Raw genomic sequence first — 25,348 nt, forward strand, 5'->3', positions numbered from 1 at the left:
GGGAAGTTATTGAAATTGGGTCGATTGGTGAAATTTAAATTTTCATCATATCTCCACGTTTCATGATATTTGCAAGCATACTGACCAATTTTTAAAATGATGTGCGTGTATATATGTACGGATGTCAGCATTTTTTTCGTTTTCGATATCTCAAGAACGGATTTAGATATCGACTTCAACCAAAATTAATTCGAAAGATATTATTATAAAGAAGATCTGAGTGAAATTTGAACAAATTCGGTCTAGCCGTTTTTTTTTTTATAACGAAATAACTAATAAAAAAATGAAAGGTTGGCTATCTAAAATACTTTTAAGCCAAACAATAACAATTTCATTTACAAATTGAGTCGATACTAACTAGACATTATTGTTCACAACCAAATATGACTTTCAACATTTACGCATTGTTTATAACAATATGAATTTGTTATAAACAATTGAAAATTGTATTTATTGATTAAGTAATGTATTTATCACATGGATTTGGATGCCTTCAACAAACATTGATTATAATTATTTAAATTTGTTATAAACAACTACTAATGGGAAGTTCGTCGTGTTAGCACAGACAAAGTGGGCTCAGACCTATTTTTAATTATGCATTATTTATAAATGAATTTCAATAATCTAAAAAAATCTCAATTTTAGTAATCTTTGATTTTAATTTGAAGTAGAAGAAACCAGAGAAATATGGGAACGCAAAAAATTATGTTTATTTTGGTATTCTTTACAACAATTTCTAATAGTCCGTTACTAAAAATAAAAATTTATGTTGAAAAAAATAGAAAGTTTATAGCAGTTTTTTTGTATAAGATATCTCTTTATTTTTTGTATTTCATTACTTTCTGGAGTACCTTATTTTCCCTCACATACCTCATATTGCTTTGGACTCCCATGTTTCCAATGTCGGAAAAAAGTCATTGATTATTATTAATATTAATGAACATAAAAGTAATGAAACGAGAACTAATTATTATTATCACTAATTCAAAACCGTTTAGTGATTAGTTTTAGATAATACAGATATTTTTTAGACTATTTATCATGTATTTTTTGCAAATAAGATCTTTCGATCGACAACAGTCGGTATATAGAAAAGAGTAAATTAATGATGAAGAAGAAGCTGTTTTGAAGTACCGCCGAGATTCTTTAGTGGCGCTTGCAACGGGTTGGATCAATTGTATTACAATGATGACCCTGTCACAAGAAAAAATTCAACCCAAATATCAAATACTCATAACAAAGTTAACTTTAATTTCATCATTCAATAATAAACCAGCTCATTTCAATAATAATTAAGTCATTGCTACAAATAACTCATTAGTGAAAAAGATAATTTATTTATAAATCATTATAGCCTTTGTGACCGAGCTAATCAAAAATTACAACATCGACAATTTTTCATCATAAAATAAGGTTATTGACATGAAAAGTGGAAGAGAAACAAAGGATCTATGATATATTATTATTTTTAATAACTCAAAGACTCACGTGAACTTCAGCGACTGAAATTTTTATTGATCATCAGGTAAAAATACAAGAAAATCATTTTTTTTATGCACAATTATTACAACTTTATCAATTTTCAATTAATTTGGTGATAAATAATTTATTTACTTTATCTTATCTTCTAACTATCATTGTTTATCACTTAATTATTACAATTAAAAGTAAATAAAAATTACGTTTTAATTATTTAATTATAAATCACTGTCTTCTTTATCGTTTGCTCTGTGACTTGAAAGAATTCAATTTATGAAATTGTTATCATATAAAAATGAGGCTGTTGTCATTTTTTAATACAGATATTATTAAATAAAATATATCTACTAAAAAAAATATTAACAACTATACATCTACAAAGAGTTATTTTTATCTTTTTATTAATTTCATTATTATTTTATTATTTGTTTATAGTTTAAAAGAATCTCCGATTATTTCAAGTCTTGAGTGAAAGTGATGTAATAAAAAAATACTTCAGTCTTTTATCTTTTAATAAATTGAAAAATAAAATGAATACTAAATATCTCTAATTTCTTACTAAAACGCTAGAAATCTATGAGTGAAATATATTTACAACTGATGAGATAGAATTAATTATTCATTAAAATTTGTTCAAATTTTCCTTTAAGTAACAATTAAGGGTGAATTGATTATAGTTCATAACGTAATGAATCAACATTTGTAATCATAAATATTCAAATAAATCTAGTAATTTATATTACATCATTATCATACTGAAGAAGTATGGATATTTTTTTCGTTAATTTCCACGGAAGCTTTCACGTAATCATTTTCATTGAATCGACCAGAACATCCATTTAATTCATCAATTATAGACTCAATACTTCTTCCTTTAGTCTCAGGAACAAAGAAATAAGTAAATAATAGTGTACATCCGCAAAACATTGAGAGAAGATAAAAACAACCATGCATTCCCATGAATTGAATAGCTAGAGGGAAAAATTTTACTATCGCAAAAGCTACTGCAAACATGATACTCATGGCAATCGAACATGCAAAAGCTGCAATGTCAGGACTGAAGACTTCAGATGCAACAATAAAAGGTGCTGGACCCATTCCTGCACTGTAAGTAATTACATAAACAGAAAGAGCCACTAACGGGATCCAACGAAATGAAGATACATCGATGGACCAAGATTGAAGAAAAAGAAAAGTAGCTATTGCAAAGTGACAGAGAAGCATTCCAAGACAGGAAATTTGAATTAATATTCTTCTACCAGCTCTTTCCATGAATATTGTTGATAGCCAAGATCCAAAGATTTGAATTCCACCGATAATGATTGTTGCTGTGTTTGGTGATAGAGAAGATCCAGCCATGTCGAAAATCAGTGTTGTGTAAGTCAACTGAAAAAGATTAGTAGTTGATGAAAAATTTTAAATGGGAAAAAAGTTCAAGAGAGTCCGAATAATGTTATGAATTTACAAAAATCAATTTTCATACAAATTGTAAATAAACTGTCATAAACACAATTGAATAGTATTTCATAAATTAGAGTTATATAAAGTTTAAAGTTGTATCAGGAAATAATTATTTGAGAAGATAACTTCTGTAACCATTAATTTTCAAGGATAATACTACATTTAATGTTAAATTATGGTCTATGTATTTTCACATATCTGTTAAAAGTTAATAGCTAAAAATAAAAATCATTGTACTTCAACGATGTTATCAATTTTTTTATATTCTTTTATCAAGTGGTATTTTTTATTTACGTAATTATGATATAGTTTTGTTGACGTATTAATATAGTAAACACGTACTTTAAGAATAATTTAAGATAATAAATAATTACTCACCATAGCTGTGATACCAGCCATTTGTTGACCACTTAAGAGTGCATTAGCAATAATAAATCCTTTTATTGTTGCTCGGTCTCTAAATAAATCACAGATACCCACAGATGTATTAGGATTGGAACTTTCTTTAGCAAGAGTCTGAAGTCTCAATAATTCTTGATCTACTGCTGACTTGTCTCCATTTTTGAGCCACATTAAAGACCTAAACAGCAATCAGATCAAAACAATTATTCACTTAGTATTAAATGATCTTGAAGTTGTGTCAAGATATTCGTAAATTACGGATAATGACATTTAGTAATGAAAGCTTCGTGGATCATCCACTTAACTTACTTAACGGCATCAGTTATCCTATTTTTTCTGACTAGATATGTTGGAGTCTCAGGCAAAAATATGAAACATCCAAAGAAAATCATTGGAAAAATTAGAGCACAAATTGCAAATAATTGATAAGATAAAACAGCTCCTAGAGTGTATGCCAAAAATATTCCAATATTAATTCCAAAAACCATAAATGTTCCAAGTAATCCCCTGATACTATCTCCTGATATTTCAGTAACATATAAAGGAATCAAAAAAAAGAGGAATGCTCCTCCGATGCTAGCAAATATTCTAGCGATTATAAGATGTTGGAAGCAGGATCCAAATATTGTTAATAACCACGAAGCTACAAATGGAATGGCTATAAAATATCCAATTAGTTTTCGGCCAAATCTTTCAGCAATTAATGAACATAATGGAAGTAGTGGTATTCCTGTGATGCATAAAATGCTGTTTAACCAGGATATTTCTTCAGCAGTCAATGGTTCTTTACTGACGGGATTATTTGGACTGAGTAATAATGGTATCACTGGAGATGTCCATCCCAATATTATTCCATATGAAAATGTTGAAATATTAGCTGTGGATAATTGACAAAGTTAATTTAAATTAACATAATGTTTATAATTATTGAAAAAGCCTATTTGCATAAAGATAATCAATTGAAAAATATTATAACTAATAAAGTACGTCATGATTAATAGATAAAAGCATAATTCACTTAGATTAATTTTTTTATAACTTACTAATAATTGCAGCTAAAAATTGACGCCACTTTCCAGGTTCAACAGGTGAAGATTTAGTTACTTCCATAGTAAATTAAAAAAAAACTTTCAATACGTGATTTAAACTAACTGTGTTTTTATTTAATAATCATTTAGTGTGCTTTTAGTTGTATAATTCCAAAATACTGTTTGCGAAAATATTTAGAAATTAATGTTAACACGATTGCAACTGGTTAATGCCAGAGTCAGGCCTTGACTTCACCAGAAACCCGACTACTGATGTTACTTATAACTTGTCATCTTCCATATACCAATATATACGCAATTCGTCGTCTCTGGAGGCGGTCGTATGTCGTTCTTATCATTTACAACATGTATAGAAGTCATAAGAATAACGATAATTAATATTTAATTATCGTCTACTATCAAAATTTTTTTCTTCTTATTGCTAACAATGAACTCACTTTTTTTGACATAATATTTCTTGCAAATGATTTTTTAAATAATTAAATGTTTATGATTAAATTATTCCCCTTTTAAGTCATTATATAAAATAAATTAAGACATTCATATTTCATTTTTCCATTCTCATTAAACATAAAATATATAAATCATAAGAAATATTTAAATTATAAAAATGTTGATTACTGGCAATGAGATATAATAATATAAAATAAAACTTTCTATTATCAATCAACGTCATTTATACACGTTTAAACAATATTAAAAATAAAAGTTTCTTAAGCAAATCGCAATTTTCCATTGTAATGTTTACAAATAGTTTTAAAGATATCCACGTGATTTATTTGAATAAAAACGGTACAAGAATAGAATATAAATCACACTTATTTAATTGAAGATTATTCATCTCAAATGTAATTAAACATTAGGATATACTCAAAAACTGTATTTTTTTAAATAATTAATTATTTACATTTATTCACAGCATAATTTTTTCCTTTCCAGAGATCTATTGATTTATAACAGTTGTTGAAATATGGCATGGTATTGCGGTGGCGCAACTAATCAAGAGATGGTAGGCAAACTGAAAGGTAAATTAGAAGTTCAATATCAAATCCAAGGAAAGATAAAAGAAGAATTAAACTGGAATTAATTATTTAGCTGCAGGAATTTTAACTACTGATAGTGCAGAAGCTGCTATGATGGCCATTGATCGGGGCCGTTATTGTCACGAGTCAGATCCTTATTTAGATCGTCCACGAAAAATCGGCTACAATGTTACAATCAGTGCTCCTCATATGGTATGCATTATGTTTTGCATTTAATTTTTATTTCTAAAATTATTTCATTTTTTGTATGATAAATTTAAAAAAGTGTCAGTGAAATCCTACTTAAATAGTTAAACACTTCAAAGCAATAATCATCAAAATTCGCTGCAATCACTGTCACTCCAAGTTGATGACTTAATACTCATAAGTATTGATAAAGTAAAAAAAAATCAATACCTTTTAATTATTTTATGTATATCTTTTATCATAATTGCAATTAATTGATAATACGTATATATGTCGATGTAAAATAATCAGAAAAAATCATTATCATGATAAAAAGTAAGAAATTCCTTTTATTGATTTATTCGTGAATTGAAGTTATCAGGGTCATTGTTTATCATACTGTGCTACCATTCTTATATAAAATCAATACTTTTATCAATAATCTGAAATTTTCCAAGATATAAAATAATAGATTCTCTTGAGAAACAATTGATTAATTAATAATAACCGAATTATCACACTTATGACTTTTTTTATAATTTATGTAAATCTAATTTTTATGTTTAAATATTTATTTCTAGCATGCTTATGCGCTTTCTATCCTTACTGATCAGTTAAAAAGTGGTGCACGTGCATTAGATGTTGGTTCTGGCTCAGGTTATCTAACAGCCTGCATGGGGTATATGGTTGGGCCTCGAGGACGTGTTATAGGTGTTGAACATATTCCAGAACTTATAGAAATATCGACGAGAAATGTACGCGATGATTGTCCACATTTCCTTAAGGAAGGTCGTTTAAAATTTGTAGGTGAGGAAATATATAAAAACTGTATTCGGCAATGGTGTGAATTTAGAGTATTTGTTTCTATCAATAATTAACAATAGGTGATTAATAAATACAACTAGAGGCAGATGGCCGAGCCGGTTATCCAGCTGAAGCACCTTATGATGCTATTCACGTGGGAGCTGCTGCAGAAACAATTCCTGAAGAAGTGAGTTATAATATTTGTTACTGAACATACTAATTAAAACGACTATAAAATTTAATTTTATTTTTTCATAGCTAATCAATCAATTGAAACCAGGGGGACGTATGATCGTACCTGTTGAAGGATTTCAACGATTTCAAAACCTTGTTCAGGTGGATAAACTTTCTGATGGCACTGTTACGAAGCAAAAATTAATGCATGTTTCTTATGTACCATTAACAGATCCTGCAAGTCAGTTGCAACATTAATTTATTTATTTAATTGAAGTATTCTTGATCTTTATTCTTTACTATTGTTTAGGTAATTTTAAGTAGCGTTTGTAGATTACAACTACTTAATGTGTTGGTAAACAAATCAAAAAATATGTTGATTTCATTGATTTATAAAAATGAAAATTAATTTTGGATTTTTTGATCCTTCTCTAGATAGATATAATACATTACAATAAGTTATTGTATTATTTAGGACAAAAACTTTAATGAATAATATGATTATTCAATGTATCTAAGAAAAATAGACTTTATTAGTGTTCAAATTTCTAAACAATGAAATATTATAACTTAAACTGATAAGAATATTTAATTAAATTATATTTTATGAAAACATGATGAGTAATTCTTTATTGCACTAATTATTACGTTCATATCAATTTTTTTTGAAGGAAATCGAATTCAAACTAATCGCATTTGTTGCTCGATAATTCTACACGAGGGCGTGTCGATCGTCCAATATGTCTGCTAAAATGTTTTGAAAAAATACACTCCTTTGACAAAGTTGTTTACACTGTGAAAAATTAATTAAAATGTATTCAAATTATACGTAAATGTATGATAGAAATTATATTTCTGTCCATAAAATTAATTTCTGTATTGAAACAGATAAGGACACATAGTGACTGATTAAAAATGTCAAAGTTCGTGTTGTCGGTATCATGATCTACACAAAATTGATCACATGTTTAATTCAATTTTATGTCACACTTCCGTGCAATTGGTATGTCTATTTATTATTTATCGTGAAACCTATAAAGCAACCGAATAGATGTCATAAAAATAGTTCAATAACCTCTTTTGTAACAATGAAAGACTGACGAAATCATTTGATTAGAATATTTTGAGGTTACAAAACATTCAATACTTAATTGAACTAGCAAAGTATTTAAAAAAAATTTGATATAAAATCAATAAAATGGATATATTTAAACAACGTTATGGATCAGAATATACTCCCCTAGTTGGAGAAGAACATTCAAAATATCGAATTGTTATTCCTTTTAATAAATTGGCATGGTTCACTGTTGGATTGCCATTTTTTGGTTTCCTATTTTGCATCATTTGGTCTATTACGTATAATTTTGAAGCAGCCACGTCGACACATTGCCAAGTACGTATAGTAATTAGTCTCAATTGAAGAATTATATAATTTACTTATTTTATTATTATGTGAAAATTGGATAATTTCATTAGATAAATTTTTATATTTTTAGGTTTACAATGTTCTTCCATCAATATCAGCTGCGATTGGGCATTTTGAGCCTCAAAAAAATGTCTGGAAACTGGCAATAGCTCTTCAAGCAATCATAAGATCATTTATTTTTTATATGTATTATCAATATTATCATCAGACTATTTACAAATGGGCTCAAGGTGTGATAAATCTTGCTCTTTTTACATATGCCATTGAAAATATTTCTTTGTTCACTCTCAGCTTTTGGACTTCTAATGAAAACTATGGTAATTTAGTTACTTTGTTTGTGGTTAATACTGTACCAGTTAAGTATCAGATAACAAACATCATTTATGTAATTCCAGCTTTACACAAGGTGTCTTTCATTACTTTTTTGATTACGTCGTTTATACACATGATTGTCGTTTGTTACATGGGAAAATATTGTAGAAGTACAATGAAAGACTCATCAGAGATAAAGGCTTATACTATAAAAACTAGAGCTATGCTACTAAATGTGATATCGATTCTTAGTGCTTGTTACTTCTTTTGGAAACATAACAAATATTGTGAGCCTCTTGGTAAGTTTGATGTTTGCCTCATAAATAATAATTTTATTGTGAGTACGAAACTTTTTTCATCTTCGTTGATTATAAAAACAGTTTTGTTCATTCCAAAATATCTATTTCAGTTTATTCCTTGTTTGCTCTTTCGGAATATATGGTAGTGCTTACAAATATGTTATTTCATTTGACTGCTGCGTGGGATTTTGCAGGAAGAAAAATTTTAATATCCCTCCGAGGAATAAGAGTTATTTAGTAATTAAATATTACCAATGTATATATGTAAGTACTTTTAACCACGGATTTTTATGCATGAAGATATATTTTTGGTACACTAATATATTATGAAAGAAAGATAATCATGTTATATAGAGGACTATAATCACAATATTGAAGTGAAATTTCTATTAATTTCAAAATCAAAAATTAAAACATCAGTAAAAAATTCTGATATGAATGAAATTGAAAACGTAAAATGCATGGAAAATGTGTAAAAATATGTATAATATGTATAAATGATGATGCATAATATTTATGCAGAATATTTTGTATATATTACTGTATACAACAAATTAACAAGTCTGTGATTATAGAAAATATTTTAAATATCCAAAATATTTAACATTTACCTATGAATTTAATATTTATGATAATTGAGGCAATAAATTATCAATAATCAATCGAAACAATTAGCACCTATATAGATTGATTTCAATATATATATATTTATATATATATATATATATATGAAGATTTGTGTCAAAATTTAAAGTCAGTTTTGAGCTTGTCGCATATATGCTTCGCAATAGCCATGCTACTTGTAGCAGCTGGAGAAGGTGCATTTCTACAGTGTAACACTCTACTTCCAATACTTCCACTTCCATTGTCAAAGACAAAGTCGTCAACGAGATTACCGTCATTGTCCATTGCTTGTGCTCGAACTCCAGCTGGGCCTCTAAAAAAATCAATAAAGTTCATAATTAAATGATTGACATAACTGATTTAAACTCAATACACTTAGAGATTATTTAACAAAAAAAGAAGTTTCTATGAAATTATGGAATGTACGCACCTTTTTATGTCTTGTGAAGTAACATCTGGAATAAATTTCTGTAAATCTTGTACTGCTAAGCTATAAAATATGGATTTAGTTATTTCCATAAAACCAGGTACTATATAGCGGAAACAAAGTTTGTACAATCCTGGAAATTTGGCCATTTCTATACAGTCTTTAATGTTTATATCAGTCCATCTAAAATATAATGATTACAAATGATATCCTTATATTCTGTCGTTAGGAGGATGCAGTTGTAATAATGTGAATGTTATTTTTGAAAATAAGAATGATGTTTTAAGTTGAATGAGTTTGAATAAAAACCTATATCCTTCTCGTGCGAGAGCCAATACGGCATTGGGACCTAGCCAAATATCTCCGTTCATTCTTGGAGTAAAATGAACCCCTAGAAAAGGAAATCTTGGATCTGGTACTGGATAAATATTTGTTGTACATAGGTGCTTCTTTTTCTCATTCAGCAGAAGATATTCTCCACGAAATGGGATGATTCTTGGATTCACGTCGCATCCAGTCATTACTGCCAAACGATCTGAATGTAGTCCTGCACAAGTCAAGACGTATTTTGTTTGGATAGTCTGTAAATTATAAACTATTAGTTATCTCCTGTATATTTTTATTTTTTAAAATTGTTTGAAAGTTTTCTGGAAAAACAAATTAATTTTTATCGTTTACTTGATTTTTAGAAATAACGGATATAGGTGCAAGTTCTTGAGTTCCTTTAGATTCCTTAGTCTCTTTAAAACCCGTTACTTCATAATTCAATATAATTTTTCCTCCACGTTTCTCAAATTCTGATGCAAAATGTCGACATACATCTCCCCAATCAACTATTCCAGTCCATGGTGACCATAATGCTTTCTCTCCCTGTAATTAACAAAATGTTCTTGATCTTTTATTTCATTTAATCCTCTTATCTTTAATTAAATAATCAACTTGCTTTGCATTTAGGTTCAAATTTCTTGATTTCATCCTTTTTCACTATTTTAAGTTCTGGAACATTATTCTTCAATCCTCTTTGATACAAGTCATCTATTCTTTTTGCTTGTTCTTCATTTTGTGCTACAATGAGCTTTCCTACTTTTTTATACGGTATGTTGTATTTAGCTAGGTAATCATATGACAATTTCATTCCCTCTACACATAATTTTGCCTGTAAATGTAAACAGTCATTTTTGAATTTTTTTCACTTATAATTTTGAATAAAAATAGAATACGTAGTTTTTTCTTTACCTTCATGCTTCCTGGAGTATAATAAATCCCAGCATGAACAACTCCACTATTGTGGCCGGTTTGGTGCATTGCTAGTCTATTTTCTTTCTCCAAAATTACTATTTTCATTCCAGGGTGTCTTTCAAGCATTTCTCGAGCTGTAGCACAACCAACAATACCACCCCCAACAATCACCAAATCGTATGTATTGTTTGAATCTGCACTGAATATAAAAGTCAATAAATTAAATAATTAAGACTTTTAAATACATAGACAAATAAAAATTTGACATTGAAATTCATATTAATTAATAATTTAAATAACCTTGATGTAAGTAATTGTCGATGAGCTATTCCCAAATGTCGACCAACAGATTTGTTCATGTATTTCATTATTATTGAAGACATGGTAACTGAAAATAATTATTTATTTGATTAATAATTCCACAATGTGTTGATAGCATATTATGAATATTGATAATCATTTCATATCAATGTCAAATGTTTTTGGATTAGAATATGACAAGTTCAGAGCAGTAATATTTAATTGGTGATCTTAATTACTTTTTTATTAATTTTCTAAATTTGTTCTCTACGTAGTAGGGATTTTATTTTTTATCAGTATGAAATTTACGTGCTGTTAAATAGGATTGGAAATTTCAATTTATCATACGACAGTATAAGAAAATAATCCGCTTATCGATATTTCTCTTGCAACATCTGTATGAATATTACACTTTATATTTTTTAAAAATAATAATACCTTGAAAATTATGGCTTTATTATCAGTCTTAGCGAAGGATCTTTTATGTATTCTATAAACACGTTTCTTTGACGTCAGATTGCATACATTTACGTTTCATTAATATCCAAATAAATACTCACAGAAAAAAAGTAATTTTATATAACTATATGTTTATCGCCACTAATCAATTATTATACTTTTCTCATTTAATTGTTTTCACTATTTATAATATTTTTTAATTTTGGTATATTAATTTTCAATACTCTCGAGTATTTTTTAATTTTTGCGTTAAAACCTTTAAAAAAATAACTAATCGATTAAAAAGGTAGGTTAGGCGTGTACTGGTGTTAGAATTTTTAATGTTTTTTCACAAAATGCGTAATTTTGAGATGTTTAGATGCTTGAAGTTACATGATGCTGATGAAGGTTGCTACGTTGATAAAGTTGTTACATTCTGTAGTTAGATAGTGGCGCCACAAAGTTTCAGTTTCTCTACTCATTTCACCAGTATTCATTTCTCTACTGATAAATATACTTCTTAATATTGCACCACTTGCTTTGAACTTAATAAAATTCTGTTATTTAATTTCATTTGTATGACATCTCTTGTGTGTACATGAGATAAAAGCAAATACATGAAGAAAGGAAATTAAAAATATCTCCTGGTAAAATAATAAAATAAAAAAAATAGACTTGGTAGAAATTGAATTTTTTAATTGACCGCCTAAGGGTTTAAAAACTGTATTAAAAAAAATTAGTTTGTAGAAAATTCAGAGATCTTTTGATGTTTTTTTATATTGAAAACGATGATAAGCGAAAGTATGAAAGAACGGATTAATGAAATATCTTGTATTATGGAGTGAAAAACATATATGTAGTGCAGAGAGAGAGAGAAAGAGAAAGAGTTTATTCGTCCAGTATTCATGAATTTATCATTTATTAATTTTGAGTTTCTAATATAAGTTGGGTATAACATAGACATCAATAGTCGGTATGTAGAGAGAATTTCAACCCCTTCAGAGTCTCGAATAATTGAGAATTGTGGTTTTGCCTCCTCATTAAGAATGCAAATTTTACTCCAAAAAATCCTCTCTCCGCACAACTATAGAGAAAATATGTATATTTAATTGAAACTTCTTTCTGCAAATCAGCTCACGTGTTTTCCAAAGTGTCAGTGGAATATCAAATGTTAATTACTCTTCAAAGCTTCAAATAATTGAATAAATTATCAATAATACCTGCTGGAAATATTATTATCTCATGGCAGAATATGAATCCATCAACTTTATTGCACAAAAAGAAAACACAAAAAAAGATTATTGTAATAATTGAAAAGCTTTTACAGAGGGAAATATTTTTAATTTTTAATATTTAGTTGAAATTATTTTTTGATGGTGTACACACATGAAATATAATACCTTTTATATAAAAAATAATTCATTTTATCCAAGCTATTTATTGCAAAATGTATCTCTTGTGTGAAAAAAAAAAAATAAATGCGAATACTATTAATGTAGTTTTTGGTTTGGTCATTTGTTTTAACCAAAATTATTAACATTGGGAATAATTACTGTATGAATAAAATATTAAACTTCATTAAATTGATATTCATTATGTACTCCAATGTGGATTTTGTTTATTTTCATTTATGTTTGGTACAAGGATAATCCTAAACTAACAAGAACATACAATATATGAGTATCAAAATAATATCAGCTGGCTACAGGGTCTAGATCATCAAACCAGACAGTTCAATTGAACGTGGATATCCATGGGGTTCTTTAATAAGGATCATCAGGATTCAAGCGGCTGCATCACGAAAGCCACAATGCACCTGGACATTTACTATGTAGAGAGTGTTATGTATATGTATATAATATTATACATGCTACATGTTGTGCAAAGATCTATGTACTTCTTTCCCCTCCTTATTCAGTCCTGACCCCGTGTAACTCTTCATCCATCAGAATCGCTCCTTTTTTCTTCCCCCACTTAATTTTCGTTGCATCTCTTGTTGCACCTATACCATCTTTTCTCCCTCTTTCTCTGTTATGTTTTTCTTTTAAACAGCGCCTTAGAGACGAAGATAGTTGAAGAACTTCAGGAACGTCATAGGCATTGTTGTACCCTGACATTTTTGCTATTATTTTGTTTTTTAGTTGAAATAAAAATAGAATGTTTTGATAAAATATTTATGGAAAAGTTCTACTTGTTTTAATAAATGAAAGAGTAAAAAATTTTGCAATATTCTTAGAGTTTTTAAAAAACATTGAAATAACTCTTTTTCAATATTCCAAGTTGTTTTCTTTAACTACTTCTGAGGATTGAGTTACATATTATACCTATTACTCATCGAGATTAGTTTACTTATTTATTCAGTTACATCATTTAATATGTTCGTTAACAACAAGTCACAAAGTGTCTTTAATTAAGTTACATAACTTAGAAAATCATATTATAAATTTTATTCACGCAATTTATTATAATTCACGTTTGTGGTTACTCCTTATTTCACTTTTTTTTTTCAACAAAAATACTATTTTTTTTAGTATTTTTGTATCGTTTAGTGATGAATAAATTGGATCGTAAAATAATATTATAATTCTTGGTAAATGGAAAAATGCAACAAAATTGCATAAAGAAAAACTCAAACGCATGCTCGATTATATCTTTGCCCCCAATGAACATGTTCATAGCTCTCGAAGCATCCCTGAGATGTGGTGCGTAGCGGTGTTGCGCGGCAGTTCTTTGACTCTGTACTGAGAGTCAGTCAACTCAGTGACGTTCACGGCAGTAGTACGGTGGTAGAGCGTCGATCTTAACGGTCGTAAGCGAGAAGCGTTGTGTGAACGTGTGTTTTAAATAATTAGTGTGTCAAGTGTGAGTGTTTTTGAATAGTTTTTAATCGGTAAAATAAAAAAAATAAATTCATTAACAATGTAAATCATTCTCCTCTTTAGTGACATTAATTGTGTAGTCACTCAAAAAAAATTTAATTACTGTTAACTAATCTCTTTGAAAGGTATATATAAAAAATTGACGAAGAAAAATAATACATCACATTATTGGAGCCAGAGAATGACGATTTATGAGTGAAAATAAATGATTTTGGTGTAAGTGAAAGAAAATATATCAAGAGCGGGAAGAAACGTGTTGACAGGATAAGACTAAGATTGATCTAAGAAAAACGTGGAGTTTTAGAGTATTCTGATGCTGTACCGGTCGTGCACTTTATTCCTTTCACGCTCCGCCCAACCAGGATCGAACCGGTCTTCACGAAGGCCATAACACACGAGTAACGTAATCAGGCCGAGAGTAACATAAACTTGAGGAGAATCATAAGAATCTGCAGACTCTTCCCACGAGCCTAAAATAATAAAAGGGCAAAAATAAAAAGCAGGAAGAGAAAATTTTTCATATCTCTCTCTTGGTGAAGGATAAGAGTCTTTCAGGCTCTTTTTTATAGCTTAAAAAATTATCCTCAAGAGTCTCTAGAGGCACTCGATCATGGAGGACGAATTGCGGTGTCCAACTTGCAAAGAGCTCTTTAGTGATCCCGTTCTTTTACCTTGCTGGCATGCATTATGCTTATCTTGTGCTGTAAATCTTCAAGCACCACCGGATTCACCTCCGGAATCAACAACCGACGGCTCCAATGCACCAGGATCTGACCAGGAAGCCGACAAACTCTCCATTCTCTCAGAAACTGACTCTGGAGTTGTATGCAGCAGTACTTCAACTTCTTCAAGACCCGGAAGTTATGTTGGCACACCAGGAAATGGTGGTTGCTTTCCACCGTCTGGTGGAACCCTTTGTTTATCATGCCCTGTTTGCCATAAAACCGTATTTTTTGATGAGGGCGGCGCCCATAATTTGCCAAAATATCGAGCTATGCAGAGAATTGTGGAAAAGTATCAGGAAGCAAGAAATGTCAGGCTATTGTGTCAAATGTGTGAGGGTGAACCAAGAGAGGCCACAGTCGCTTGCGAACAGTGCGAGGTTCGATCGATTTTTTATCTTTTTTTCCTTATACAATCTTTACTAAAATTATTCTTGAAACTTTTACTTATTTTACTTGTTAACTTGGTTTTTTTATGAACGATGTTGTTCGAGAGTAATATCAATCTTAGGCCAAAGTTCAAAAAGACTATGCTGATTTTTTATTTATCTTTTTATCATTAAAAATGATCTCACCTGAAAGATCAAACTTTTAGTCTTCCAACGCTGTTTAAGAAGTTAAATTTTATGGTGATACATACAAAACTTTGAGGTTTTTGAAGATCGTCAAAAGTTGAAGGCTAAAAAAACCAGTTTGTAAAAAAATAAAAAAATAATTGATGAAAAAATAAGCGAGATATAAACGTAGTAGTTAGAGTTCAATAGAATAGGAAATTCTTCCATTTATTTTTGGCGAATGTTGTATTCCTTGTCAACGTGAGCTGAATTATAATGAAGAGGATTTTTATCAGCAAATCAAATCGTTGAAATTCCGTAAATTAATCCACTTTGTCATTAGTTAGACGATAATTCGTACATTTCCGTAATCAAATCATTTAATTAGCTAATTTCCAGGCAAAGCTGACGAAAGACCTTGCGCCCTTATACGCTTACTCTTGATACCAGCGGTCTAATTAAATTAGCTTTCTATTTAACCATGCTAGGTTAGAGCTCATGCGACGGCTGTCGGGAGACATGTTCCCTTGGCAAAGATGTAGACGTTGCCATACTATGAGAACGATAATGCTAACAGACCAATCAACTATTTACATTTTAAATAGTGTCCCTTGTTAGCCTCAAAGTTGACCTCTTATCTTTACAGAATCATATAATTGCATGAGACTCTCCCTTGACGTAAGCGTTTATTTTGGATTTTTGTTTTAATTTCAATTCATGGACCAACTGTATAAGTTTAATGTAATTTTTTGAGAAAAGAAGTAGACAAAAACCTTCATTAATTATTTTGTGCCTAAATTTATTTTTTAATTTATAATATCTAAGTTAAAGAAAATAAAGAAGATAATAAAGAGGATAGTTATCATAAGAATTGTTTTTTGTGAAAAATAGAACATTTTTATTTAAACTATTTTTAATGTTCTAGTTTAAAAATCTATAAGAATCTTGTTCATTGCATACAGCTCTATGACTAGCTTTTAAGCTATCAGATTCAATTTCTATAATTTGTATTTTTATTTTCCTTTATTTATGATTGTGATATAAATAAAAGATTTAGTAATTCTTTTTCTTAAATCCTAAGTGGTTTATTCAAATGAACAGTCTAAAAATAATGTTTGAGAGTTTCTTTCATTGGGGTTTTTGATAAAGATATTTATCTTTCAAGAAGGGTAAATCTCTGAAAAATAGAATGTCTCAAAGGCTTCCCTGAAAATAAGATGAAATTTTGAAAACAGAATCATTAATGAGAGAAAGGTTTCAACAGGTCAACTGGACCTCTTTTTTCCTGTCAATGTTTAGAAAACTTTGATGGAATACTTTTATTTATCAGAAAAATCAGTAAATCAATAAAGATTTGATTTATTAAATAAATATTTTGTATCTTTGTTATCTTTAATCTGTCAAATTCATGAAAATTAAATCTCAAGTAAAATCTAGTACATATGTTGAGTTACATAATGAATTAATCTACTCACTATTTGTAACAGTAATGACGGACAAAATAATCGAAAATTCTTAATTAGTTTTCAACTGACAAAGTCTTGAGATTAACTGCTCAGTTCTCATCGTAGAATTGACATTGATAGAAGAACGGATCTGTAACAAATTACATTTACTAATAGTTAATTAAAAATTTATTTAATTTTTTACCATGAATGAAGATTTATTACATTAAAGTAGTGAAATCAAATTGAAAATAATGTTCAATATAATGAACCTAAATTGTATAAGTAATTATTTTATTTTATCAAGATAAAAGGTTCTATAAAATTTCTTGCTACACTGAAAATCAAAGTGTTTTACAATAAACACAGATAAACGTGTTTAATGTTAAATACTACGAACAAACTTTAGGTTTTAATACACCTTGAAATATATATAAAAAAATTACAAGACTTGAATAGTTTGTTTATGGTAGTTAACATTCAACATATTATTGTGTGTTCATTTTCCACAAAATTCAATTTACAGTGTAGGTACTATAATAATTATTATTTACTTTATTTTAAGTATAAAATTAACTTTAATTAAATTGGAAAGGCAGTAATTTTTAATGAGTTTCTATCAATATTTATCATTATTTCTCAATTTGATGTAGACATTTATTCAATTTCAACTCATACTCTTCAGAGAGAAATACTCCATAAATTTATATCATCAGCTTTTCTTTTAAATCATTGACGCCTCAACTGAAAAACTCTTCATAATAATCAAGTTTTTTAATTAGTCCATGAAAATAGTAATTTTTTTGTTAATTCTTTCAACTTTTAGGGAAATAGATACGTTTTAATTTTATATAATTACAAGTTTATTTTCTATTTTCTAAAGAGAAATTCATTGAAATTTTACGCCACTTTTAATTATATAATAAGCATAATTGCGTGTTTATTTGTAGTTTTATAGTATCCTATCAAACGTAATCATTTAGCTAATGTTCATTATTATAGCCAATTAATTCCAAGTATTCTCAATTTTTGATAATTTATTTTTATTTTGAAACTTGATCCAGTATATAAAAAATAACGAGAAAAAATTTCATGGGTCTTTAGGTCCTTTATTGTGACGGATGTAGGGAATCGTGTCACCCCAAAAGGGGCCCACTAGCAGCTCACAATTTGGGTCCACCACGTGCCAGCTGGCAATCAAATACTGGTGGAAAAGGAGCACGTTCTCAAGGGCCCGATGGAAGTCTAATTTGTGCTGATCATAATGGAGAAGCTGTCAGCCTTTATTGTGCTCTATGTAAGATTGCTGCTTGCACATCATGTCTTCGTGATCGTCATGCTGCTCATCCTCATGATGTACTACCACTGGCAGCAGCTTGTAAAGCACAAAAGGTAAATAGAAGAAACTTTTTTCATGCTCATAAATCTTCTGAAATGTAAAATTTGAACGACTTCAAGTTATCTTTCTCCAATTTTTCGCGTGAGAAAAACTCAACTTTTTTTTCTTCCGCGTTGAATCAAGAATAGTTAACATTTGGCAAGCTGAATATGTTTAGAGCATTGAAATAAATTCATTTGATGAATCACCAATGGGCTCGTATAAATTCTTAGTGATGTGTACATTTAAACTAGTTGCTCTGGGGACAAGAGCCATCGACCCAGTTACTCTGTTCTGCATACATCTAGTAAATTCTCGTGGATAAACTTTAATCGTGGTCAGAGTATAACCGATCGATTCCTCGAATTTACACTCTGCCACTACAATTTATCAAGATTGCATGTCATTTTTTGCTTTTTACTTTTTTCCATACTTTGGTAATAGAACGAAACCCAAGCTATGGAACACGCAACACTGTGTGTTCTGTACATAAAATAAGTAAACGAAGCTAGTCAGCAATTTTTGTAAGTACAGTCATTTGCATTTTTCTTGGGAACTCATTAATTAAGAAAGAAATAAAATACTTGAATTCCTTTTTAATATTGTTAAGTAATGATAATGATAAGTTAATCATTTACACGTGTTACTATTTATCACTTAATTATCACCTTATGAGTTTTATTACTCAGAAAGACAATTAATGCTTCGTAAAAAAAGAAATTAATGAGATGCAAATGTTAATTATTTACCAATTTCTTAAGCAGACACTTTTATTCTTTATTTTCACTTTGAATGAATGAAATTTTAATGAAGTAATAATTTAAAAAGTCTATAACTCTAGCTTTATGGTTTGAATAAACCAGAAAATGAAGTCAATTCACTTAATCGGAAATAATAAAAGTAAATAAACACTGAGTTCATCAAAAATGGTGACAAATCATTTTTTCCGACTTATGAATATTGTTAACTATACGTAATGACATATTTTTTGAATTTTAATAAATATTCTATGACAGATAATTATCAGTCAAAAGACCAATCACAAGATATCTCCAACACCCTCTACCCTGTATAGCTTCCACCATAGTACGAAACTTTATTCACCCTCGAACATAAATCTCAAATGTCCCCAGACCCGCAAAAGGGTCGAACTCGATACGAAATGTTCAGTTATCAGGAGCTCTTAGCCACTTCCGGCGTATCGAAGCGGACATGATCCTTTTACTTGTCTACATTCATGTTGGATCAGTTCATCGATTCGAAAATTTGTTATGGAATCATATTTCATTATTCTTCATCACTCCCAAAAATATAGAGGTGTTTAAAGTTGTGTGGAGGAGACAGTAATCCAATTTCAAGCTCAAGATTTTTTTAATTTTGCTAACCCTTCAGTTTTTATTATTATTATTTTTGATCCTGACTTTTTCTTTCTTCACAGTTGTAATAATAATATTTAAGAAAACATCTGAAATCATTATTAAATGATTTAAATTAAGATGAGATTATTATTTATAAAACTGTTTTTTTCAACCAAATTCAATTCTGATAGTTAATTATTGCTGACTTTTTTTTTCACTAGCAATATTTGGTTGTTAAAACAACCATATGTATATTGATTGTTGCAGTATAAATATGCATTGAATGCTGTTGGTTACAAGTCGATATCTCAAATTGTACACGGAGATAATTCTTTCACTAACCGTAAGCGAAAATGACCAGTGTACTTTTTGAATTCTAGAGATACAAAAATTTGTATTTACCAGTGAATTTTGGGTTTTTGCCTTACGAAAACTCAAAATTCATTTCTGCCCAGTCACATTTGTACTTTTAAATCTTGAATACAATTTTTAATTTTATGTTTAAACTTTTAAAAAAGTTATTACTAACTGATAACTTCCCTGTTATTTCTACTCACTTTATCACTTTTATAATTTTTTTCGTTAATAAATTATACCATGAATCATAGCTAGCTCCCAACCTTTTGGGAATGTTTTTTTTTGTTTCTGTGAAGTTCTTCTAATAATAAATAAAAACAGTATTATTATCAAGTCGAAATTTGAGTGAAATACGTGCATAAATTAATTTGGTGACCCACTAGTTTGGTTCTATTGCCTACAAGTTTAAAATGAGATGCACGAAGTTGTCGATCGTAGTGGCGACAGCTGGCCGCGATATCGCGTGTCGCGTGGGTGCGTCCAACAGTGGTATTCTCCTACCCCTCGGTCTACGAAACACCTGGTAACTTCCTGGCATATGGGCCATACTTCACCATCCACTTTAGCTGTTTCATTCTCTCGCTCTTCCACTCGATGCTCCACTAGGGAATCACCTCCTCCATGATTAGACTGATAAATTGCCACGAGCGGTAACACTCGAATGCATGCAGGCTGCTGCACTTTCGTGATTGATCGATGATGAGACCAAAGCTTGAGTGCTTGATTCCTGCTGCTGTTACTGATGAATAGTCACTCGCACTGCGGTTTAACTTGTGGAGGAAATCAACGTGAGTGCAATTCCGTATGCGTTAATTATCTATAAGCTGGAGTTTAATTTGGAGGTGATTGTGTATAATTCCAAATGAATTATAAATTAATCTTGATGGAATGTTATTCAAACATGGACTTTTAATTTTCTTTAAATTAAATTTTTGAATAATAATGTTTTGTTTTTTTTTGAAAATGCGTCCAACCTGATTTCAGATAAGAACAGAATCTATTCAAGATATTATATCGAGTAATTGAATGATCAAGTATTATGATTAACGGATTGGGTCAGACTTAAAGACCGGCAATCATTTTGCTTGATCATGTGAGTAATAATGTTATACGATATAAGATAAATTAATATCATGTACTTTGTAAATATGTCGTTCCAAAATAGTGATCACAAACTATATGTGAAACAAAAATAGAGTGATAGAGATAGGAAGAGATTCAGAGTACATAATACACATGAGGCTGTGGCTTTGATACAGGCAAGCCGCAACGTCGCACAGTAATTATTCAACGTTAATTAATCCCAAATCCATTATGTTGAAATAGCGATCAGTTTACAATTTCAGCTTCTAATTAATCGCCATTTTCAATACTAGAATGTTTATAAATTATCAAATTATGCTCTTATGTATTATTCATTGTCTACACGTTTTCAAGATAATTTCATGCGAATTTCAGTAATAAATTCATTAGGACATTTCTTTTATTTCGCTTTAATTACTTGAATTACGTCTCGAGCTAATTTTTAGACGCTGACGCCAGCTCGTTGCTCTGAATTGTCGAGGAAACGATTTCATGAAATCAGTTAATGTGCCTGTGTGTTAACGAAAAGAGCTAGAGAGAAAATTTATTTAAAGTTATTTAAGATAGGTCGAATGTCGTGTATTAGTGTTCACTGGTTCACCTGGCGCCCGGTTCAATTTGTAAATTTATTCCGTCAAAGTGCCAAGTGGATTGCAACGCTGACGTGTATAGAAGCCGAGATAGTTGCTATGCTGCATATTAATTCATTAGAGAATAAGGGCGGTGCTGGTGCTTATATGCTTCAACAATAATTTTGATAACAAGAGCTGCTGGATCACGTCGTCATTTTCATATACTTTGGCAATTAACGACAGTGACTTTTCGGAAATTTATGTAAGCTCTTATATTTATGCATCGTATAATGATGTATTATGACATCAAAGAAATTTCATATTTCATAATTAACCTCGTAAAAAAGTATATTTATTTTTAATGCACTTTATAGAGCTAATTTTTTATGAGAACTTTGCCTTCAACATAATGCACTATTCTCTTTAAAACTATTTTTACTTTTTTCATGATCACTGATAAGATTAATATGATAACTAACCTTATTCAATTTCAAATTATTACGAAAAATACAGTTAGTTGTTAAGAAAGTTCATGACTTCCACAATATAGGTAAAATTCTAGTATAATGTAAATAAATGCTAATTAATTTTATCATTAAAATTTTAATATCTTGGTTCATTTGGTTTTCATTAAGCTAAAACTGTAATTCAATATCTGGCTAAAAGAAAACGTTCTTTGATATCATCAAAAATTGGTACTAAGTTTTTTTTTAAAATTACCAATTTATAAAAAACATTATAAAAACCATGTGATCTACTGCCAAAATGTCATTATTTCAATGGGTATTGTAGTTTCATTAATCCATCACGTAGCTATCACATTTAAATCTTAAAATATCCGAAAATTAGGATTTTATTTTAATTGTTTAACCACTATGTAAATAAATGTAGAAAAATATTCAATATATTAAATTAAAATTTCATTAAAATCTTGTCATTATTTCAAACTTCTTAAGTATTCTTAAATAATGCAATTAATTATGTTAAAAATTATTATGAAGATTATTTTTCAAATATTTAATTGTATTCAGCGAATTCCAAGTATTCTTTCTTTTAGTCTTAAATCAAAGCTTCTTGATGATGATGATAATAATAATAATAATAATAATTTTTTTCTAAAATGAGCGGGTACATCCCATGTAATTCAATCATACAATTTTATTTAAATGATAAAGTAGGCTCGAATGTCATGAAAAAATGGGTTCACCTCTTGACACAATTCAGGTATTTTTTAGTGGCAATAATTTACATTTAAACCGTCTAGGGGCAGGATGAAAGGGGTATTAAGAGAATGGCAGCATGTAGGATTGGATAATTACAGTAATTAGTCACAGTGGATGAGCATCAGCTGGTTTAGTCAAGCAATTCAGGTCTGCCTTTGCTGGAGAGTGAAATGATCGCTTTCTGCAAGGTCGGTCGTCCGCAATTTCTGCAATTGCCTTCGTTGCTATTTCCTCTCGATCAAACAAATTTACATTGCCATTACAGACATAAACAACAACATTCTCAAGCTTATTATGTTCTCTGAATACTCTAGAAGTCTAGGGAACTTGGATAACAAAGGTATTCAGAATCTCAATCTTTCCAATAATAGTTCAAGCTTTAAAGGGATGTCTGATGCTTGCACTATTTGGCGGTAAATGGGCATCTCCCCTAACCCTTTAATCGTATAGTTGATTGTTTGCCACGTTCATTTCTCTTGCAACCCTCATCATCCCCGTCCTTATTATTCTCCTTATGCTTCAAATCTTATTCTGCTTCTTGGGGTGCTCTCTCTCTCTTTCTCTATGGTAGTTCCCCTTAAAATTACACCTGCTTCTCGCGTGTTTCTGTAATCTGAAGCTTCGACTGAACGCGCCTGTAAAGTCGATCATGGTCGTTATGTTAAAGCGACTGGAGCTGGTTTATATGCGCCAATTACGTTCTATTAATTAAACTGACGTTTTAGTTATTAACTGAGAGTTTGCGTGTACTATTAAAGTCAAAGTTTTGGCTAATATCTTGGAAGAAAAAACATCATTAAGGAAACATGTTCTTGGATGTTTTTTTACATCTTATCGGTATCGTTAATCATTTGGATATGGCCGTCAGCTTGCATGAATATAAATTATAATTATTCGTGGCAGAAATTTTCTGGAGTTGATATCAGTACTGGTTGTAACGAATTAAGACATCGATCAGGTAATGATGTACAGGAAAATTTTTTTAAGAAAACTCTGCTTGGAGAAGCAATAAATTATCTCTTCGCTGATGAATTAATTTTGTCGGAAACGAAGTAAATAACTTAATTACTTTTAATCAATGATTAATAAGTTTGATTAAAAAAATAAATCAATCAATGATGTAAATAAATAACAAATTTAAAAATGTTGTGAACTTGATATCTAATTAATAAAAAATATTATTCATTTAATCTTTTTTTATGTAGTCATAAATATATTGATAACAAATATTTTCCGTAAAAAAATTATTCTTTAGATTTGAACGCAAGATAATTTAACGTTTTCTTGTTTTTTTCATAAATCTCTGCATAAAATCTTCTAATTAAAAAAAAATGATTGAATTTAATATGCTAGCACAGTAATTTTTACTGTGTATTTTTCTGCATGTACACTAAAAGAACATTTCTATTTAATTGTTCAATATAATCGCCTTCTTGATCTACAACAGTTACTTTAAGACAATGTGGACGATAATTATTCCAGTTAAAATTATGTAATTGGGATTTTAGTATACGTTTAAGTTGAGAAAGTAGATCTCGCGATTTCTCCTGCAGTAAATTGGTTGTATTTGTGAATAATGTGTTCGTCGAGTATTTGATTTTTAAAATGAAACTTTTTTGCATAATCTAGCAAAAATTTTTTTCACGTAACAAATATACTTACGGAAGTGGAAAATAAGTAGAGTTTATTTTTATGCAAAAACATCTTGCTCGAGTAAGCTCTGTCTACCATAAAATTTCCATGAAAATTCACGCAGGAATACTCACTAAAAATCAAGTCACGTGATCGTGCAAGCGGAATAAAATCCGTCTGAACGAAAATGACGTATTACCGCCAAGTATTTAAATCCTAGTTGAATGAAGGATATAGTGTAATTCCTTTCGTTCATCATTTCCCCAACTTTTTTCCTTTGCGCTTAAACTCTCATGTCCATTTTCCTCTCGCGCCTTTAGTCTCTTTTTATCCGCTTTTAGATATTTTCTATCTTCATTTTCTTTTTTAAATGTTTTTTCCCCCTTTTTTCCATGTTCTGTCTTCATCTTCTTTTCTTATACTTTACTCGTTTGCAGGCTTTTATTTGACAATCCCTTATTTTACGGCTTACTTTTCTGAGGTGCACACAATTTCCTGAG

The 25,348-nt window shown here is 29.6% G+C and overlaps 5 protein-coding genes across 6 annotated transcripts in view; 3 read left to right on the plus strand and 2 right to left on the minus strand.

The window, feature by feature from the left end:
- Positions 1–1,162: 1,162 nt before the first annotated feature.
- Positions 1,163–7,038, plus strand: LOC118064289 (protein-L-isoaspartate(D-aspartate) O-methyltransferase-like). Its single transcript, XM_035078787.1, has 6 exons — positions 1,163–1,528; positions 5,334–5,419; positions 5,490–5,629; positions 6,184–6,409; positions 6,508–6,593; positions 6,665–7,038. Exons 2-6 carry the CDS (start codon positions 5,365–5,367, stop codon positions 6,836–6,838), a joined length of 681 nt encoding a protein of 226 aa, XP_034934678.1. The 5' UTR covers positions 1,163–1,528; positions 5,334–5,364; the 3' UTR covers positions 6,839–7,038.
- Positions 2,182–4,668, minus strand: LOC118064286 (facilitated trehalose transporter Tret1-like). Its single transcript, XM_035078782.1, has 4 exons — positions 4,389–4,668; positions 3,655–4,222; positions 3,322–3,523; positions 2,182–2,868 (listed from the first exon to the last, which is right to left on the minus strand). Exons 1-4 carry the CDS (start codon positions 4,453–4,455, stop codon positions 2,233–2,235), a joined length of 1,473 nt encoding a protein of 490 aa, XP_034934673.1. The 5' UTR covers positions 4,456–4,668; the 3' UTR covers positions 2,182–2,232.
- A 273-nt stretch (positions 7,039–7,311) lies between the features above and the next one.
- On the plus strand, positions 7,312–9,739 carry LOC118064288 (post-GPI attachment to proteins factor 2-like). The gene is made up of 4 exons (XM_035078786.1): positions 7,312–7,973; positions 8,077–8,323; positions 8,402–8,617; positions 8,728–9,739. The coding sequence occupies exons 1-4, from the start codon at positions 7,779–7,781 to the stop codon at positions 8,853–8,855; spliced, it is 786 nt and encodes a 261-aa protein (XP_034934677.1). The 5' UTR covers positions 7,312–7,778; the 3' UTR covers positions 8,856–9,739.
- Positions 8,704–12,051, minus strand: L2HGDH (L-2-hydroxyglutarate dehydrogenase). Of its 2 annotated transcripts, none has more exons than XM_035078783.1 (8): positions 11,646–12,051; positions 11,208–11,295; positions 10,905–11,106; positions 10,612–10,824; positions 10,347–10,538; positions 9,978–10,249; positions 9,672–9,851; positions 8,704–9,554 (listed from the first exon to the last, which is right to left on the minus strand). In XM_035078783.1, exons 2-8 carry the CDS (start codon positions 11,288–11,290, stop codon positions 9,359–9,361), a joined length of 1,338 nt encoding a protein of 445 aa, XP_034934674.1. In that variant the 5' UTR covers positions 11,291–11,295; positions 11,646–12,051; the 3' UTR covers positions 8,704–9,358. The 2 variants fall into 2 exon arrangements, with proteins under 2 accessions (XP_034934674.1, XP_034934675.1); XM_035078784.1 differs by having other exon boundaries at positions 11,768–11,786.
- A 2,361-nt stretch (positions 12,052–14,412) lies between these two features.
- Trim9 (E3 ubiquitin-protein ligase Trim9) overlaps positions 14,413–25,348 on the plus strand; it is a 62,911-nt gene continuing 51,975 nt past the window's right edge. Inside the window, exons 1-2 of the mRNA XM_035078891.1 lie at positions 14,413–15,626; positions 18,350–18,637. Coding sequence (XP_034934782.1) covers positions 15,135–15,626; positions 18,350–18,637 — 780 coding nt within the window. The 5' untranslated portion in view covers positions 14,413–15,134. The remainder of the gene's footprint in view (positions 15,627–18,349; positions 18,638–25,348) is intronic.

The sequence above is a fragment of the Chelonus insularis genome, unplaced genomic scaffold, assembly GCF_013357705.1.
Source record: "Chelonus insularis isolate UGA/USDA-ARS -01 unplaced genomic scaffold, ASM1335770v1 contig_17_pilon, whole genome shotgun sequence".
NCBI lineage: Eukaryota > Metazoa > Arthropoda > Insecta > Hymenoptera > Braconidae > Chelonus > Chelonus insularis.